This window comes from Pleurodeles waltl, chromosome 6 (assembly GCF_031143425.1).
Source record: "Pleurodeles waltl isolate 20211129_DDA chromosome 6, aPleWal1.hap1.20221129, whole genome shotgun sequence".
Taxonomy (NCBI): domain Eukaryota; kingdom Metazoa; phylum Chordata; class Amphibia; order Caudata; family Salamandridae; genus Pleurodeles; species Pleurodeles waltl.
The window spans coordinates 514,117,402-514,136,108 of record NC_090445.1 but is presented as its reverse complement, the minus strand read 5'-3'; the positions used below and the strand labels follow the sequence as shown (position 1 = coordinate 514,136,108).

At 39.7% G+C, this 18,707-nt stretch overlaps 1 protein-coding gene across 1 annotated transcript in view; it reads right to left on the bottom strand.

The window, feature by feature from the left end:
- Positions 1-18,707, bottom strand: part of WNT2B (Wnt family member 2B) — a 224,954-nt gene that overhangs the window by 95,798 nt on the left and 110,449 nt on the right. Inside the window, exon 2 of the mRNA XM_069238667.1 lies at positions 10,051-10,271. Coding sequence (XP_069094768.1) covers positions 10,051-10,271 — 221 coding nt within the window. The remainder of the gene's footprint in view (positions 1-10,050; positions 10,272-18,707) is intronic.

The window sequence follows — 18,707 nt, the reverse complement described above, 5'->3', positions numbered from 1 at the left end:
GTGCGGCGATTTCTCAGGCCCAAAATGGCCATGCGTCATTTCCTGCAGACTGTGTGTCGATTTTCTGCGCACAAGGGGTTTCCTGAAGAGATGAAGTCTTTTTGGCCCTGAGACTTCAGAAAACAGGAGTCAAGCTCAATCAAAGCCCTTGAGGACCACTTCTCAGCAGAGTCAGAGCACAGCAAGGCAGCAGAGCAACAGCAGGGTAGCAGTCCTTCTCAGCAAAGCAATCCAGATGAGTCCTTTGGGCAGCCAGGCAGTTCCTCTTGACAGGTTCAGGTCCCGAAGTGTCTGATTTGGTGGGGTCAGAGACCCAATTCATATACCCAAAATTGCTTTTGAAGTGGGGGAGACTTCAAACAGTGGTTTTGAAGTGCACAAATTCACCTTGTAGGTCTGTCTGCCAAGGTCCCAGTAGGGGGGTTGGCAGTCCATTGTGTGAGGGCAGGCCACTAGTCTTTGAAATGTAAGTGTCAGGCCCTCCACCCTTCCAGCTCAGGAAGACCCATTCAGTATGCAGATGAGTGCAGGTTTGACTGAGTATCCTGTGTTTGTGGTTGTCTGGGTGAAATGCACAAGGAAGCTGTCAACCAGCCCAGCCCAGATGTTGATTGGAGACAGGCTGTAAGGCACAGGTGGATTTTAAGCACAAAAAAATGCTCACTTTTTAAAAGTGGCATTTTTAAAATAGTAATGTATAATCCAACCTCACCAATAAGCAGGATTTTCTATAACCATTCTGGACATACTAAATATGACCTGGTTACCCCTTTCTGATCAGAATATACCACTCAAACAGTATATGAGGGTAGCCCTAATGCTATCCTATGAAAGGAGCAGCACTCACAGTAGTGGAAAACGAATTTAGGAGTTTTCCACTACCAAGACAGATAAAACACACATGTACCTGTCATGCCTTTTACCTACATGGCACCTGCCTTATCGGTTACCTAGGGCCTATCTTACGGGTGACTTCTATGTAGAAAAAGGGGAGTTTAGGGCTTGGCAAGTACTTTTAAATGCGAAGTCGAAATGACAGTGAAACTGCACACACAGGCCTTGCAATGGCAGGCCTGAGACATGGTTAAGGGGCTAGTTATGTGGGTGGCACAACCAGTGCTGCAGGCCCACTAGAAGCATTTTACATACAGCCCCTGGGCACATTTAGTGCACTTTACTAGGTACTTACAAGTAAATCGAATATTCCAATTGGGGATGAACCAATGTTACCATGTTTAAGGGAGAGAGCATAGGCACTTTAGCACTAGTTAGCAGTGGTAAAGTGCGCAGAGTCCTAAAACCAGAATAAACTGTGTCAGAAAAATGGAGGGAGGCAGGCAGGCAAAAAGTTGGGGATGACCACCCTAGGGTTGTCAGGTCTAACAACGATCATTTTTAAAACATCTTTGAACAAACGCGTAAAAATAAAGTCTCTTCAAAATTAAAAAAGTGCATTTCATTAACATAAGTTTCAGCTTAATACATCAGATTGCATCAGTAGTTTGAGATGTATTTTTCAAAAGTAACAATTTTGAAAATGAACATAGAAACAGTCATGTCTCCACCGAACCTAGCAACAATGCCAATACTGAAAGAAGAGGTAAGTCAGTTATTAAGAGGAATCCTCTGGGTGGCCTGGGTTGTTATTATAGATTGACATCATTATAGTTTAATACAGCATACACAAGAGAAAGTTTTACTCAGCATATATCTTGACCATATGTATCTTAAGGTGCTCTTGTATGTCAAAATGAAGGAAAAGAAGGCAAAGTGAAATTAGAGGATTGCCTAGGATCACACAATTTGGTTAAGTCGGGAAGCCATGATTAATCCCAGGTTTTATGATTTCACATTGTGCAATTCTATTCCATTACAATTACTAACACAAATGTTTTAATTAGAAATTATTAGTGAATGTTTATGTATTTTGAATAATGAATTCTGTAGAAAATAAATAACGTAGAAAAATAATGTGCACGTTTGAAATTGTGACCTTGGAGAATGGCCACCAGTGTTTAATAAATATAATATAATAAATAAATGACTAAAACATCTGAAATATTGACAATGTATTAGATTAACGTAGTAATATGTCATATTGGGAGTTATGGAAAATGTTCTTACATATTAATGTAGGCCTTAACTTAGCGGGTGTCTTGGCCTAGTCTTGCCAGACCTCATGCAGAAACTGTATTTCTTAGCGTTTAATAGAAAATGCTGACAGAGTGAACTAACTGTGAAATGCTCATTGTTATAGTAAAATGTTTAACCGAAGCTTTCTATGGGAACCGACGGACAGCAGATGATGTTTCTAGTAATGTTTCATATTGTATGTAAAATGTGCTAGATGTTTTTCCCAAGACGCGAACAACGAAGACACTGACTGAAGAAGAAGATGCAACAATTTTGATACCTGACGAGTCGGATGATGAGAACATCGTAAGGCGAACCAATCAACGACATGAGAAAGGAGAAATATTAGAATTCATAGATTTGGGACAGTTAATTCATTGTACAGAGTAATAACATATGATTAATTGACCAATTGGAAATTAGGGGATAGTTTGGGTGACTTTGATATAACAACGTGACAGGGGGAAACATTTTCAGAAGATACCACCCCATTATGAGATACGATATTGAGAAGAAGAAGAGATTTGAGATTCTGTCATTGGGCTCATACTCTCTGACCGAGAGCCTGATGTGATGCTGATCGACTGATGACCTGAGAACGAAGACTGATTCTGTTTGCTGACCCATACCGTGGATAGGTAGATATGACAATAGGACTGAATTGCATTTTTGTGCCTTTTCTTTCTAGGTACCAACTGCGTTGTGTTAGTAGTATTCTTAGCTAGATGTTTCAAAATTCTTGTTCCAAAATTATTTTGCATGGAGCCCCACATGCTGATGCTAATCTGGATTTGATGGGTTTCTATCTGACGATTGACAGATTACAGAGACAAATGGTTGACGGACTGTGTTGCTGAACTTTATGGACAGAGTTGAAATATTGAAGCTGATTCTTTCATTGATCTGCGCTAATTTTCTAGAGTGTTTCAATATACAAGCCTTGATTTGATTATGTTTTTGCTGTCTTTTGCTAATTAATACTGTTCCTCGTATGCATTTTAAGTTGAGCCTTAAATCAAAATTTTATGAATTAGTATTGTAAACTAAAGGGAAATAAAATTACTAAACTTTTTACTAAGGTGTGGTTATTTGTGGCTGAAAAGTCATGGTGTGATGATTACTGACTTTAATTAAGTATTGATTAATGATTTGTCTGATGATTATTGATTATTGTTAATCGATTACTGTAGATAATGCTAGTACTATAACAAGGATATTTCAAGCTAATCAAAAGATTCATCGACCTATACGCATCTTCTTGTAAGTTTACTTTTTAAGGACCAACGCACTAACACAATCCAGTAATTAAGTCAGTTCCTTTTTACACTTGATTCTCCCAAGGTAGTGTTAGGAAGCAGAGAAGACTTACCCCAAGGTGCGGTAGAAAGCTTACGACTTAGACAAACAAAAAGTCCCACTGCAACCGTGCTGGCATCAATTTCGGGCACACAGCAGACCTTACTTTGTGGCACCTGGGGAAATGTTTGCGAGCACCCATGCCCTGGAAAGTAGTCATCTTACAGGCAGGCCTAGAAGGCCATTCTCTGCTTTCATTTCTGCTTTTATGTTTCATGTTTTTATTTATTTTTCTAATGTATCATTTTTAGGTTGAGCATATCAGCGCGCAAACACTGCTTTTCCGACGTGTTAGCCTGTATCTGGGCATTTGACCATGCCCACCGAATGCCCATCACTGTCACTGGTTTATGGGCTTGACCTTCAAAAATCCTTTATTTTTGTTGGTAAATGCTTTATGTTTGTCCCTCCTTGGGGCGGTTTAGTTACCGCCTTGGACATCTTCCCTGTTACATGGCTAATTGCACTTTCGCCGACACGTTTGAGTGCGAGCGACTTCTTTTTCCTTTTGTGTACTGCTTCACGCTGATGCCATGACGCTTTGAATAGGCTCACTTATGTGAAACTGTATTACTTTTCATTTTCAATTTGTGTGGCAAGAAAAGTCCAGTTAGGAGTTTGCAACGGTAATAGCTCTAACTCGGGCAAATGCGAGACCCATTGTATTTGAAATTCTTGTTTTGCTTCCTATTTTTGCAAACCTATACACGCTACCTCTAAATGGGAGCAGTTTTACCTTTTATTGCTCTTACGCTTTAAACACCTATTGCATATGTTTGCAAAAATTCAGGCTCGCCAAGCTAGACCTTATGGCTTTGCCTATTATTGGTTCTTTAATACTGTAATTCAAGATTCTTGTGCCGATTTTGCGATAATTTGGTTTGTTAAATGAATATACTTTTTGTATTTTAGGCTTTCGTACGGACTGTAAAAGATATTCGGATTGGTATCGGTGACTCAAATAATAATAATAATTATATTCATACATTCATACATTTAAGGCAGCTAGCAAAAAGAGGCATGGTAGAAAATGTCTGCGAATGGCGTGACAGCCCCTTCAATGAATCAAAAAATAAACCAACAATTGCTCAGTTTGTCTGTAAGTACAAGATATTAGAGAAAGCATTCGACCATAGCAAGGTGCCTTTACAAAAGTAATCTATTTGATGTCCTAATTACGGGTACAAGGAAGAGACAGACTGAACTGCAGCAAAGGCGTTTTTCATTATCCTTGTCAGGCTGCCGACATAAAATGGCTCATGTGATGAGGGGTTATGTTTGTTGTTTTATCCGGTTGTACATTCTGTCCATAGGATATATAGTGTTCTAGCCTTGAAGGAGCAGAAATATTATGCTCCTGCATTGCCTACATCTATCATTACCATTTTTTATTCTCATGTGGCAGGAAAACATTTGTTTTGTCTGCTGGTAGACCAAGTGTTGTTTCTGGATAGCTCCGATTTTTTGACTGAACAATAACAAAGATTTGTGGCTTCACTTGGACGGGAATTGCGCCAACTCTCTGAACCATAAAAACGTGTATAATCTCGATAAACTAGCATTTAGAAATTTTGGAACGCACAACTATGCGGCGATTTCATTTTCGATATATATTCAGAATAACAGGCGTTCTGGAGGCAGCGTGGATGTTTACTGTATTGTGGAGTTGAAGAGCTGTTTTAGATGTGCGATATTGGCACTATTTGTGTGGGAAGTAAAGATTCCATCAGCAAAGACTTGGGTAGGGTTGGCCGAACGAAGAACGTGGTTATCCGGGCTGTGTAGGAGGAGCCAAGGCGCCCCTAGTTCTGCCAGATACTGAATACACTTGACATCTGTCACTGCTTAGTAGCCTTTTGCTTCTGGTGTTGTGGAAGTGTTTGCAAGTGGCTCAGGGAGGTGAAAATGTCTTTCGGGGCTGCAGCTAAGAGGAGGACAGAGATCAGGCAGTTAACTCTGGCTTCTTGAAGAGCATCATTAAAATTCGAGTGTGATTGGCCCCAGGCTGGCTGGAATGGTTACGTCAACCAACTGAAACAGCTCATTTCTTTAATCTTGGACCATTAAAATGTAACGCATATACATTTTTATCTTTATGTTAGCAGACATGATAGCTGTAATAGCAAGGTCAACAAAAACAGAAATGTTGCTTTATTGTTGGAGCTTTTGGGAAAGTTAATTTTGATAATATGCCATCCATTGGAGGAATGCCCTGAACTCACAAAAACCAATGCAGGACGGAATGTGTCAGCTGTGCCAACAGCTCCACCTAGCTGCCCCTTTTGTAAAACTAGTACTTTGCCCAGGCTGGCCTTTTGCTACCCCAGCCCCTCTGTTGCTGCCCCTGGTCTCATGGGTCATGAAGACAGCAGGAGGGACAGACATGGAGTTCTACTTCTTGCTTTCACTCCTCTTTCCATCTCATCATCAAATATGTGACTGTTAAGGGACTAGTGCTTGGGTAAGGGGTGAACAGAGTGATGTAATTGAGACCGAACGTGCATGATGTCACTTCTGCTATCTCTTATATTTTGGTTTATTAATGTTTATGGTTTAATGGTGTTCCAGGAGCATAGTAGCTCGTCACCAACCACTACTATGCTATACATCCTTAATCTCCACTTGTACTTGTTCAAATAAATTCTGACACCTTATGGTTATTGTTCAATGTGAAATAATTTTGACAAACTCAGTGTGGCTCCTAGTGGGTACCGTATGTTTTCTTCGAATAAATACAACACTACCCCTTGCAGGTTACAATATTACCACCACCATGGTTAATGAATAAAAAATGAATAGTCTGTTGCCTCAGTTGACATAAACTGTCCCTAAAAGAGCAAGGAAACTTGTATTAGTTATCATTCATGTTTTATAAAATACAAATTAGTTTGTCTAAATACCAGACCTGTTTCTACATCTGTATGGCAGTATTCTGCACTAGTTGGATGGTCCATCCTATACACAAAAAAATAAAGCTTTGTGGCTGCTAAAGAAAGGACTTTTAATGTTTGTTCAAAGGGCAATTAAGGGTATGCACCTTGGTCACAGGAACAAAAATCACATTATACATGATGGGATCTCATTCTTGCACTTGCCCAATGCCAACAGTTGCTTTCAAAGCCCATAATAATCAATTCCTGCATCCATCATGTGTGCTTTGAGTTTCAATGTATTAGTATATTTATGATTAATTCGAGTGCTGCTAGTTAAAATACAATTCAGGGCTATACATTGCTCTGTCCACTGTACAACCCTGACCTCGCAGTAGGGAAAGCATTATGAAGGGGTGGTTGAAGTGTGAGGGGGATATTCCACACAAGGCCGCCAGGCCCAATATTATTACTGTCATTTTTTTAAAGAACTGGTGTTTGGTTAAGATTCTGCTTTTCTCCACTGCTTAACTCTAGCTGATGCAGCTGTTATTGTTTATTTATTTGCGCCAATATTCCTTTTCTTTTTCCTTGTCGGAGGGTTCCTTATTTCTATCTCTGAAATACGTAAGTTTGTGAACACATATGTCTTTATGTTTCATCTGTGGTGAAATGCATGTAAACTGAGAAAATCAGTTAAAAATACCAATACACAGAAGAAGATTCAATTTATTAGTGCCAACCTAAGTGACAACCTATGCAAGTAGCATATTTAAGGACTCCACAGACTAGACTGTCTCTGAGTTACCTCGGAATGAGACATAGATCTGTCACCAGCGTGCAAGTGAAGGTGCATCCATGGCTGTGAGTGATCTCACCAAGTGGTGTAATGTTACATGCTTTATTTCTGTAGGACTCTAAACTTTCAAGTTGGCCTGCAATACATACGATCTTATATCAACCTGATCTTTCCTACCCTGCGTGAACGTCTTCAGATCAGTCATCTATCCGCTAAAAGACTAACTTCATTAATACTCTTCCTAAAGCAGAAGGTTGTCATTCAGATAATAGATAAAAGTCATTCAGATAATAGATGGGCACATAAACCATTATTGGTACTTGACCTTCCCTGTTGTATTGGATCTGTTGATGATTTGAACCAAATTTACTATTAAATTGTGGTTTGGGAGCAAAGAGGAACAGCAGAATCCAATCTTTCTCAGTGAGACACTGATTAGCCTGACTTCTCAAAGCTCAAGATTTATCTTCTGTTAAAGGAAGAAGACAGTCTCAGGCAATTGTCAGTTGGCAGCACTCATGCAATTAATTATGTTCACAAAGGGATGATGGAATGCAGAGCATTGCTCCTCTAATTTCCATTATAGCAAAGTAGCCCTCTGCAGAGGGACATATCAGTTATTTAAGGACCTGAGTGCAGATCAGGCCTATGATGAGGGAGAGGGCCTTTAACAACCAGTACAGCCCGAGGCAGAAGGCAGAACAATCCACTGACTAAGGTTAGAAAGTTTTAAATTCAAAAGGGAGAAACATGATAATTAACATTAAACTCTTGGTGCCCTGGGCTTATACCAGCCATTATAAGCCCCGAGCTACTACACTGTTTTCAAAGGAATTCTCAACTTTCCAGTGTTTTAATAAAAGTAAGACTGTTTTTGCTACATCCGTCCACACAAGGTAGCAAGTAACCCCCGATATTTTTCATCTTCAATGGGCCTCACCCAAGCAAGGTTGCCAGGCACATAGTTCAAGGGATACATTGTCTGGACATAGGCACTCCCTTTAGAAAGACCCAACACATAACAATAACTGTGATGGAAATGCTTGAGCTAATGATTCTAATTACCTTGGAATACTAGTAGAGGTTACCAACTTTTAAAGAGGATGCAAATTCTTCCAATGTCATTGTGCCTGCAATTGTTCCTTTAAACACAGCCAAACACACCTTTTATTATGGTCGAGCAAAAAGTGCTCCGTCCATAAAGTAATCTCTCTTTGGGCTTCAAACCACGCCCAGGTTACGTCAGTCTCTTTTATTGGTTCCTGGGCTTGCTCTTTAAAATCTGCTTGCTTTCGTTTGTTAAAGGCATGCATACGTCATGCCTTTTCCGGTGTTTAGCCCACCTACACAATACTGGTAAACTACTAGAAACATATGAGGCTCGATGTTTTGAGCCAGGTTTCTGGATTACTTTATCTGTTAATTTTCCCTGCAGCGTGATTGCGCTGCATTTTACATAGCGCAATCACGCTGTTTTTTTTTCTTTTAAGTTGTGTGGCAAGAAAAGTTAGGTTAAGAGTTTACAACGCAAATAGCTCCAACTCGAGCAAATGCGAGCCCCGTTGCATTGAAAATGCTTGTTTTAAATTCCAACTCCATACAATCATTCCAAATAACATACATTTATAGCATACCCTATTAAAATCAAGGTACAAATAACACACAAATTATCTTGATCGTTTAAAGTATTATACAGTAAGAATAAATATTTAATATATTTTGTTAATAAGACCCAAATTAGCAAGAATCTACTGAGGTTCTTTGTCTCAGTTCATTTGTGGGCATTTTTTCTGATTATCATATGATACAGCATGGGGTCAGAGGTCCTCTGTGGCACACCTTTAACCAAGACATGACAACCACAAAATTAGATGATGTCACAACCCGACTTTACATTGAAGTTTGTTTGAAACTTCAGAATTGAGTTCACAGCTTTCTACAGCAATCTATTTATACAACCTTCATGCTATAGAAATGCATTTATATCTAAATCCTAGACTTGCCTTGCTTTCTACTCAGAGATCAGAATTATTCTTACCTACTTTTGCGCTTTTCATTTGACTTAGTTTGCCACCATAATGATAAGTTCTATGATAGCTGAAAAAAGCAGTGACCCTAATAAATTATTCAACTATTTTTTGAATTGTAGATAGTCAGAATGTGTCCTAATATCTGCTAAGGATGGAGAACGCATCTCCTCCTCCTCTTCCCCACTCTACACAGAAAATTCCTCAAAATGGTTGAAACAATTAGGTCAAGGTTTAACGGTCTAGACAAATGAACTAGAGCGGCCCTCACAGTAAAATTACTAAATTGCAGTAGCGGCTCGCTTGGGTCACATATTTATAAAAAAATAAACACTTACCCTACCGCCATGAGCCGCTCCGCTCCTTCGTCTCCTCTCTGCAGGCAGGCACTGGCTCCCAGCCTGCCCTGCAGCCAATCCTGATGCTGCTCAAAGCAGCGTCAGGATTGGCTGGGAGCACCCAGTCAGGGTGCTCCCAGGCAGACTGGGAGCCTGTGCAGGCTTTCTCCAGCCCAGCACTGTGTTGCTGGGCTGGAGAGACCCTACTACACATGTGTGTTTGGCCAGCATGAGATGGATGGCCAAGCATACATGCCCAGTGAGGGGGAGTGCTGTTCACTCCCCCTCACTGCTCGTCATCTCCGTGGCCCCACCCCTTTAACAAACAAAACTATAATATTATTGTTTCATTTGTTGAAGGTTTTGCAGCTTCTGCTGCTGGCAGGAAGGAGCCACCCCCTAAATTGGTCTCGAACTGCAGACAATCCAGTAATTGAGGAATTGTAATGTAATAAAGCTTTGGATAACAGTAAATTCCCTATGGTTAGCTATAGAGACAGGAAGAGAAAATAAATTGTACATCTTACTTCTTAGCATGACGCGGCCAAAAACTGAATGGTCTCTGTCAATAGTGCTGCAATTCCATCGGTGGTGCTGAAACTGTCGCTGGCATTCATGGATCCACTCTTTGGCACCCTCCCCAATGGCCTGCATGATATCGGGATGCTTCTGGCACAGCTGTCGTTGTTTATTCACCAATCCAGGTATGTTATCACAAATCACCCGGGCACCTAGTGCTCCAAAATACCTGCAACAAAATGAAAATTATATTTAAAAAAATAAAAATGGGCTACACTTTTTAAAATGAATAAATTTATAGCATGCATATGTTTTGGTCCATATGATATTCAATATGTGTGCCTAATAAACAAGTGGAAATAATATTGTATCTCCCACTTTTTCTATTGTCTTGTACTCCTAATGTGAAAAAGTTGGTAGAATGGCCATTATGAAGGGGAATGCCTGCTGCCACATAGCAACTGCTATTTTACATATATTTACAAAGGCTAAATCTGACTACAACTTCTTACAGTGTAACATTTGCTGAATTATTGTCTAGTAACATGTGCCCTCCGAGTCAAAACCTTTGAACTGGTCAAACAAGATGGTATTCTTGTGGACTATACCAATTCTTTGTTCTATGTTATGAAGCATAAAACAATACAATGTTATAGTTTTAATGCAATTGTTAGCTGGTTCAGTAATCAAGCGCTCTGAAACATAAACTAGGACCTGAAGCTCTTTTGTTAGATTGGGAGATATTAGTTACATTCTATGATACCCAGAGAAGCATAAGGGCCATACAATCTTGTGGATGTAAAGGAGAACACATAGCTGTCCCTCAATGTCAGGTTGGTAATAACCCAGGGCTATTTTTAGTATAGTTTTGTTGATCAATATAGGTTAAAGCTGCTTGGTATGTCAATTTATTACAGCCGCCTAATGGACAAAGTAATAGGACTTGGTCAGGCCCATTGACTTACAATGACTCATAGGTGTTACTGTTTGGCACAACATTAACAAATCCTGTGGTGCTGAGTGATATCAGGAAACCTCGAAAGAGATGAGTGGGAAGATGGATGCTATCAAGATTTGGTATCTTGTGTACAGTATAGTGAAAAGGAAGCAAATGACTGGTTTCTGGTTTCTACGTGGCTCTTGAGATATACGCTCAGCTGCCTTTGTACATACAGCTGTTAAGACTTTATTTGAAGAATGTGCAAATGCCCACCACAACCCAAACAGAATTAAAATGGGGAATTGGGTGAACGAGGGTGTGAAAAACATTTGTAGAGTGACTGGCATACATTGACAAATAAGTTCTAAGAAATAGTGACTTGGATAAAAGAGTGACACATGGGTATTGTGACAAAGAGGGTGGAAGAAATACTAGAGGAGAGGAAAGGAGACAGGCAGGAAAAAAGAGTGACAACGATTGGCTGAATGTGACAAGGTGGGTGAAAGAGTGTCAGAAAGAATGACAGGGAGGGAAAAAAAATAAAAGCAGGGAAAGAAGCAGAGTGATGGGGGGATTGTGAGAAGCCCACATGGAGGACTGAGAGGAAATAATGGCCAAAGTCTTTTATTATTGGATTAAAACAAAGGTTGGGTAATATGCACACCACAGGTAGACCTTACTGAGGCAAAACAAATAGCTCCTTAAAGTAGCCTTGTCTCACTAGTTTGGTCCAAATGCAAGATAACTCTTAGGAAGTTAAACGGAAAAATCACTAAAGCAACATGGATAAAAATTAGCTGAACTAGTTCAATGCACGTCAGTGGAGAAATTGTTAATATAGTTGACTATGGAAGCCAATATGGGCCTAAATGTGACATTCAAATGGAGACTCAAAGGCAGGCCCAATAAAATATATATGGCTCAGTTCTGGTGAATGGCAATCAAGACTGGCGTGTTACAAAACCAGACAGAATTTACAGGATCAGTTTGCAATCCCCACAAAAGTACAATATCACCCAAAGTCTTTCAAATATGTCTCTTCAGCATTTCCATATATTCTTATGTTTTGGGAAAGAAAATCACTACCCTTAGGAATAAGTAAACTTACTTTAATTTAGTTTAGTAAATCATGTTTTTTTTTTGTCAGGGTGCCACAGGTCCTCGCGAGCCCAAACACACACAGGCAAACAATGTGAATAGCGGGAAAAATATTTCTTTCCATGTATACTGTATATTGGATGGTACTTTCTGCTCATACTCAAAGTGCAGGTTTATCATGATGAGGTGTATTGTATCACTAGGCTCATTGTTATGTAGCACAAACGTTTATTGGTAAATGGTGCGAATGAAGCAGCCTGTGGGCTTTTCATGTGATGATAAGGATGGGATTGCATTATTTATTTCCAATAAGCCATACACATCCAGGCGGGAGAACACAGAAACATTGAAATGGTTGGATCTTGATATTTTTGCTAAGTAACAAAAGAAAAATTGAGATTGTATGCAGAGCTCAGTTTATTTGCTAGTATTTGCTTGACGACCATGCTATAAGAAGGAAACATAAACACTGGTGACAATGAGTGGGGGGCAACAGTGTTCACCAGTTTAGTCCTGTCACCTTCAAAGCTCCAAAAAATGTCCCAATAGGGATTCTATAGCTTTGACCGCTCTAATTATGTCAGAAGATGCTTATGGGTTTAAACTGGGCCTTTCGGCGGGTTAGCATCATCCTCTGACACATTCCAAAGTTAGCTGCATCAGTTGTTCACAGGGGTAATACTTTTTCAAAGATAACATGTTGGTGTTTCGAAAAACCGTTGAAGAGCATGATTCTGCTTTGCATGAGGCTTTGGGTACATTAATGTCGAGTGTGTTGACTTCTTACTCTTCATCATCCCACTTGATTATAAAAAGAAATAAACAGTACAGGATTGGGGATGCCATATTAAGAGAAAGGGGGTGCTACACGAAATTATATGGGAGACCCATATTTCACCATCAAGAACCACATTTCTTCATTTTTGGACATGACGAGTAATGTACAAAATGTTTCTAAGAAGGACTGCATGGGATTAACATGTGAATTATCCAAAGATCTTCCATTAAAATCCTTTGATACAGATTGCAAACCAATTATTTTAACATATATTAGTAAGTATGTGCTTTTTATTATAGGTGAGACGATTTTGAGGAGGGAGTTTTATTTGAATAAATAACTTTTTGAGGAGATTTGTTAAATTATTTAGTGGTGGAGAAAGAAGCCTTTGTGTATTGGTAAGGACTTGCATATTTCTGACAGTTTGGAATGTGGTAGGAAGTTTTTGGTTCAAACGAATCATATGTTACTAGTAGATTTTTCTTTTACTAATGTGGGGAACAGAAGGTCACACCAAGGACTATGAACTGGCATTGTGGACTGCAGGAATATTAATCATGTTTGGAGTATTTGCTCTTCAGTTGTAAAAAGATCATGGCTGATGTTTTGACAAGGCTTCATGTTGGGATTGTTAAATTAGGAATGAGGAGCGTGAGGTAGCATTTGTAATAGAGTTTTTTTTTATCTGAGTAGTTCATTGAAGGAATGGTAGTATTGGATGCAGTAGGAGGATCTGATGTGTAGTTCATCATGGTCAGTTGACTAGACAAGGGTTTTACAATTTTATGATTTGGCTATGAAGTTGTTTCTGAATGATAGAGCTAGTGCAGCAGCAGGATACCCTCCTGGGTGATAGTATGCTCTACAACTCTGCATCTGCTTAATATAACATATTGCTGGTGGCGAGAAAGAAGTTTGAAGTCAGCTCATTTCCCCTATTCACGTATCGGTGCCATGAAGAGAGAGGTCATAACAATATTTTGGGGGGCTTAGTCTGACCGAGGTGTAGAGAATAAGGTTTGCCATTACATTAGTTTTGTATGGAATCATAAGCCATTACACATCATTTATCCAGCTTGGAAAGATAAGTGTTTGAAAAAGGTATAGACAAGGAAAGTCTTGTCCCTATCTAGCCATTGCAATGATAATTAATATGTGGAATGGCAAGAGATATTTATTGGTCAGGTGATGGTTTTGATATTTGTAGAGGTCCCCCATGGCAGATAAGTTGAAAGATGAAATAAGACAAATTTTACTTTCCTTGTAGCAATGGATTGGTGAAGAGACGTAATAAAGTGCATAAAGGAGGTTAACATTTGGTTTGTGTGCAAGGTCTGACTGTAGTATTGCCATTAAAGCATGTATGTCAGACTACCAACATCACACAGATATAACAGGAAAATCATCATAATTTTATTTTGGTGAGAGTGTGGGACGCTCATACAAAGGTGAAGCAAGCATAGATACAAGAAACAAAATGTATGGAAAATGCACTTGAGAGAAGTTAATAAACCAAACACAACCCCTACCAATGAAGGCTGTGTGAGAGTTAGCTTGTCCTTCCTTGTTTGAAAGACGTCAACCTTTACCACTTGTAAGAGTGACAAAGGAATTGTTTAAACTGATGGGTGATGTATTCCAAAGTGTATTTTGAAGGATGAGAAGCCAGTAGAATTTAAAGAATAGGCAAGGCAATGTGAAGGTGGGGTTGGCAAGAGAAGGGTGATGGAGGGTTTGGGTCCTTGGTTGGTTGCCGATGCCATTGAATGTTGTAGGTTAGGCTCCATGTTATTGATTTGTGATAAATGAATCAAAAAACCACATTCCTCACTGAGTCAAAAGATCCAGTCGATGTCTAATGGTGGGATAAGTAATGGTGTCTCACCAGAGTCCTTGCAGTTTCTGAACCCGAGGCGGAAAGAAGACCTCAGCGAGCGTTCCAATAGTTTTGGTAGCATAGTTTTGGTTTTGCCTCATGAGGAGGGGAATTGGATTTTGCCCACATTATGAGTTGTTTCTGGTGGAAGTGTTGGTGTTGATGAATTCCAGTATTGCGTTGCAAGTGTACGTTATGTGTTTTGAGTAGGGTTTGCGCTTGCAATGCTTTCGGCTACATTGCGGTGAAGTGTAATGTATGAAGTGAGTAGGGAGTTTGCGTGCTCCAAGTAAATGAGTAGGGAGTTTGCGTACTCCATGTAAGAGAGTGGGGAGTTTGTGTACTCCAAGTGAATGTTGCGCTTTGTGCTAAAAATTGCTCATGTGGTTGTTATGTTTGTGGGTCCTACAAGGCCTAAGAGTATGGAACACCACACAAGTGTATGGAGACACTCCATTAATTTATTGCAGTGAGGTGTTGGTCGATTGAGCGCTGTCGACAATACCAGTAGATTCCTTGAGTATGTGAGTTGTTGGTTGGTATTAGGTGAATCCTGAGTGCACAGGGAAAATCTGTATCAATCGGAGTGAGATTTGCAGGTCAAATCTTATTTGCATATGTGTGAAAGCCACAGTCAGAAGTGTAACCATACAGCTTTCAAATCTTTTGAGTCCTACCCATAGTGAGCAGACAGCTTTGGTTTTTGTGCTCGCAATATTTGCATTTAGGGTGTATGCGTGAGAGGTGTATGAGACAGCCCTGAAGTAAGTCACAGCTGCAGACTAAAGTGAATGTGTTGTAATTTGGTTCGTGCTGGGATAGGTCGGTAAGTGAGAAAAGCTGCACACAGATTGGTGGACAAGACTGCGTTGGAGATGTTTTTATTCCAGTTAGATAAGGTGAGCCTACTCCACCTGAGGGTAAACTATTTGAAGTAATGGAGGAAAGAGGAGTTTCAGCATGTCTTTGGGTAAATCAATGGTGTAAAATAATTGAGGACGAAGGCACCTTAGCTTTCCTCTGTTACGGATCTTTTAATTTAAGGATATTAGAGAATCTGAGGAGGGTGTTGTGTGAATTGAAACCCCTTCCTAGACCTGCACAGTTTGAAGCACTTGCCATTTAGGAATTAGTTGTGAGGCAGAAAGTGGCTCACAAATTTGTGAGGAGAGTGAGGAAAGGACAAAAGACGCAGGCAGAAGCTAAATGGGGATGAGGTGCAAACAACGTGGAGAACAAATATATTACATACAATGAAATTATTCCCAGCAATAATACAGGAATATGATGGAAGTGTCAGATCTAAAGCTAAAAAGAAACCTGAAGAAGATTTGGAGCAGAAGTTACATGTACACAAAAGAGTAACAGCCACCGAAAGTGACTCAGATGATGAATTTATAACTCAGTTGTTGCAGAATCGTCTCCCACCATATAATGCAGTTGAATCAGTAAATAAAAATGTATTCCCAAGTATTGCCTCAGCCCCAGTTGCATAAATCCAGGTTCAGATAGCTTCAAATGTACCTACTGTTAATGTGTTAATGTAACACAGGTGTCAGTGGTTTATCTGACAGTTCCAATTGCTAATACAGCTCAGAATGTTACAGTTCCTGTTATGTCACATCCAAATCAGAATTCAGGAATTACACTATTTGAGTCTACTCCTAACGTGCAGACACCTGCACAGATTGTGGACCAAAGACAGACAATACCCATGTATTCCCCAGTAATGACACCATAGAATGTTGCCCCAAATCAGTTGAATCAGACTTTTGGTACAGTATTAACTGGTCAGGGTAAAGGATTATTATTCCCATCAAGTCAAACAAATTTGTCAGGGCCAGATGCATTAACAGTTCCTGTGACAATAGGTCCAGTTGTCAAGTTGTATGCACAAGGTAATAATGAGAGTGGTCCACAGATTCCAAATCTGGTATTAGCAATTGATACTCCTTTTGGAACTAACGCAGAAATGGAGAGTCTGAGCACTACTATGCCAGCCATGACTCCTATGAATTCTTTTAGTTCTAATCAGATACATGATAAAGCAGGTCTGTTGATTGGTATGACATGCCCCCCACATTCCGTAGTAGTTCCATAGCTTGCACCTCAAGGTAATAGTAATTATATTAGTCTACAAGGATTGCCAGCTCAATAATTAACTGAATGGTTAGCTAGTGTTAGTGGAGAATCAGTTTAGGAAAACACACCAGAGTGAGACAAAACACTGAACATGGCTAGACTGAAATTGGAATTGAATGAAATGATTGAGGGTACACTCAAATTGGACAGATTAGGTTCTTCCAATGAAAATTCTATGGGAAAGGAGCTGATCTGGGAGAAAAGTATGAAGATGAGATGTATAAATCCAAGCAGTTAAAAATAAGTTACAGGTTAGAATTCAATTGTAGAGACTTTGCAAACATGAGATCACCTAGTATGAAAATTCACATTAAGTAATTGAGTTAGAGCATCCAGACATGGGGAGCATTGGATAAATGGGAAGGCAGATGGGCAAAGAAAAGAGAGCAGAAGAAAAAGCAGACTGCATCTTCAAATGGTGTACAGCAGGCTGAGGGAGCTGTAAAAATGATGCCAATTAGAGAAATTCTGAGAGGGAATTCTGTTCGTGTCCCATGGAGTAGAACTGACACATTGTCATTTATTTATGATTACCCCAAAGTTGAGTGATTAACCAGTTGAATGGTACCAGCAAACGGAGAGGTTCGTTAACCTTGTAAAGTATCGGTAGGAAGATTTGAACGCTTTATTTGAAATTGTGGTTCCAATAGGTTTTTGGGTTGAGTGTAAGTGGAGTGTTGATTGGCCAACATGTGAGCCGGCAAGAGATGTAGTGAAACTGAATAAAAGCAGAAAAGATTAAAGAGACTGTAATGGTGATACAAATTAAATCTGCCCTGGCAGCAGGAATGCAGGGATTGCAAGGAATGGTGAACACAGGAGGAATGCAGGGAGCACAACAGCAGGGCAATTTTGTGCCTCACTTTAGAGGTAGAGGTTGTGGAATTCGAGTAGATCCGAACGTCAATGTGACTGTTGTTCAAAATATTAAGAGAATTCTCCGTTGTCATGCATGCAGCAACGTCAGATACTGGAGTGTCCATATAATAGCATAAATAATTCGGTGCAAGGTGGTGGTGTTACACAGATGGTCGACAGCAGTCAATTTCCAAATCAAAGAGTTCAAATGCCCTAAAATCAAAACATGAATATTCCTACAGGAACAGTACAAATGCAATTTCCCCAACAAGTATAATTTCCCCAACAGCATGTTCAGGCCCCACAGCAAATGAGGATTCCTCAAGCTCTGATGGCACAGCAACAGGCAATGGATCCTCAGCAGAGTGCAAACCAAAGAGCAAATGCAAACGTAAATCAGTTAATCACACAATACCCATTAGGGATTTCAGTGATGATGAAGTGAATGAGGAATATTTGAGTGAGAGTTCAGGAGAGGAAGAATGTGTGTTTGCTGCCTCAGTGGTGGTAGATCAGCGTGGTCCTTGTGTGAATGCAAGTGTTATGGGTCACATTATTTCATTTTTGGTTGACACTGGAGCAACTCGTTCCAGTGTCAGATCTGCAGAAGTCCCTAATATGCCCCTTTCAGGCAGGACAATTCAGGTAGTTGGAGTAAAAATCAGCATTTGGTAAACCCCATTACAGAGTTCATTCTGGTTAAAATAGGAACATTTGAGGATTTGCATCAGTTCGTAGTCTGTGATTCAAGTCCTGTGAGTCTGTTAGGAAGAGAGATCAAGAACTATTGTAAATGAGTGCAGAATAACTTTTTGAAAAGCAGCTTTGATTTTGATTTTTGCTTGTTTTTTTGTTTTGAATTTTTCTTTTTCTTTTCCCTCTCTGATTCTACAGAAGCCATGAATCCAGAACAGGGTAAATGTAGTAAATGTAAATATGTGTGCATTGGTTTAGTCATAGTATGTATGATTGT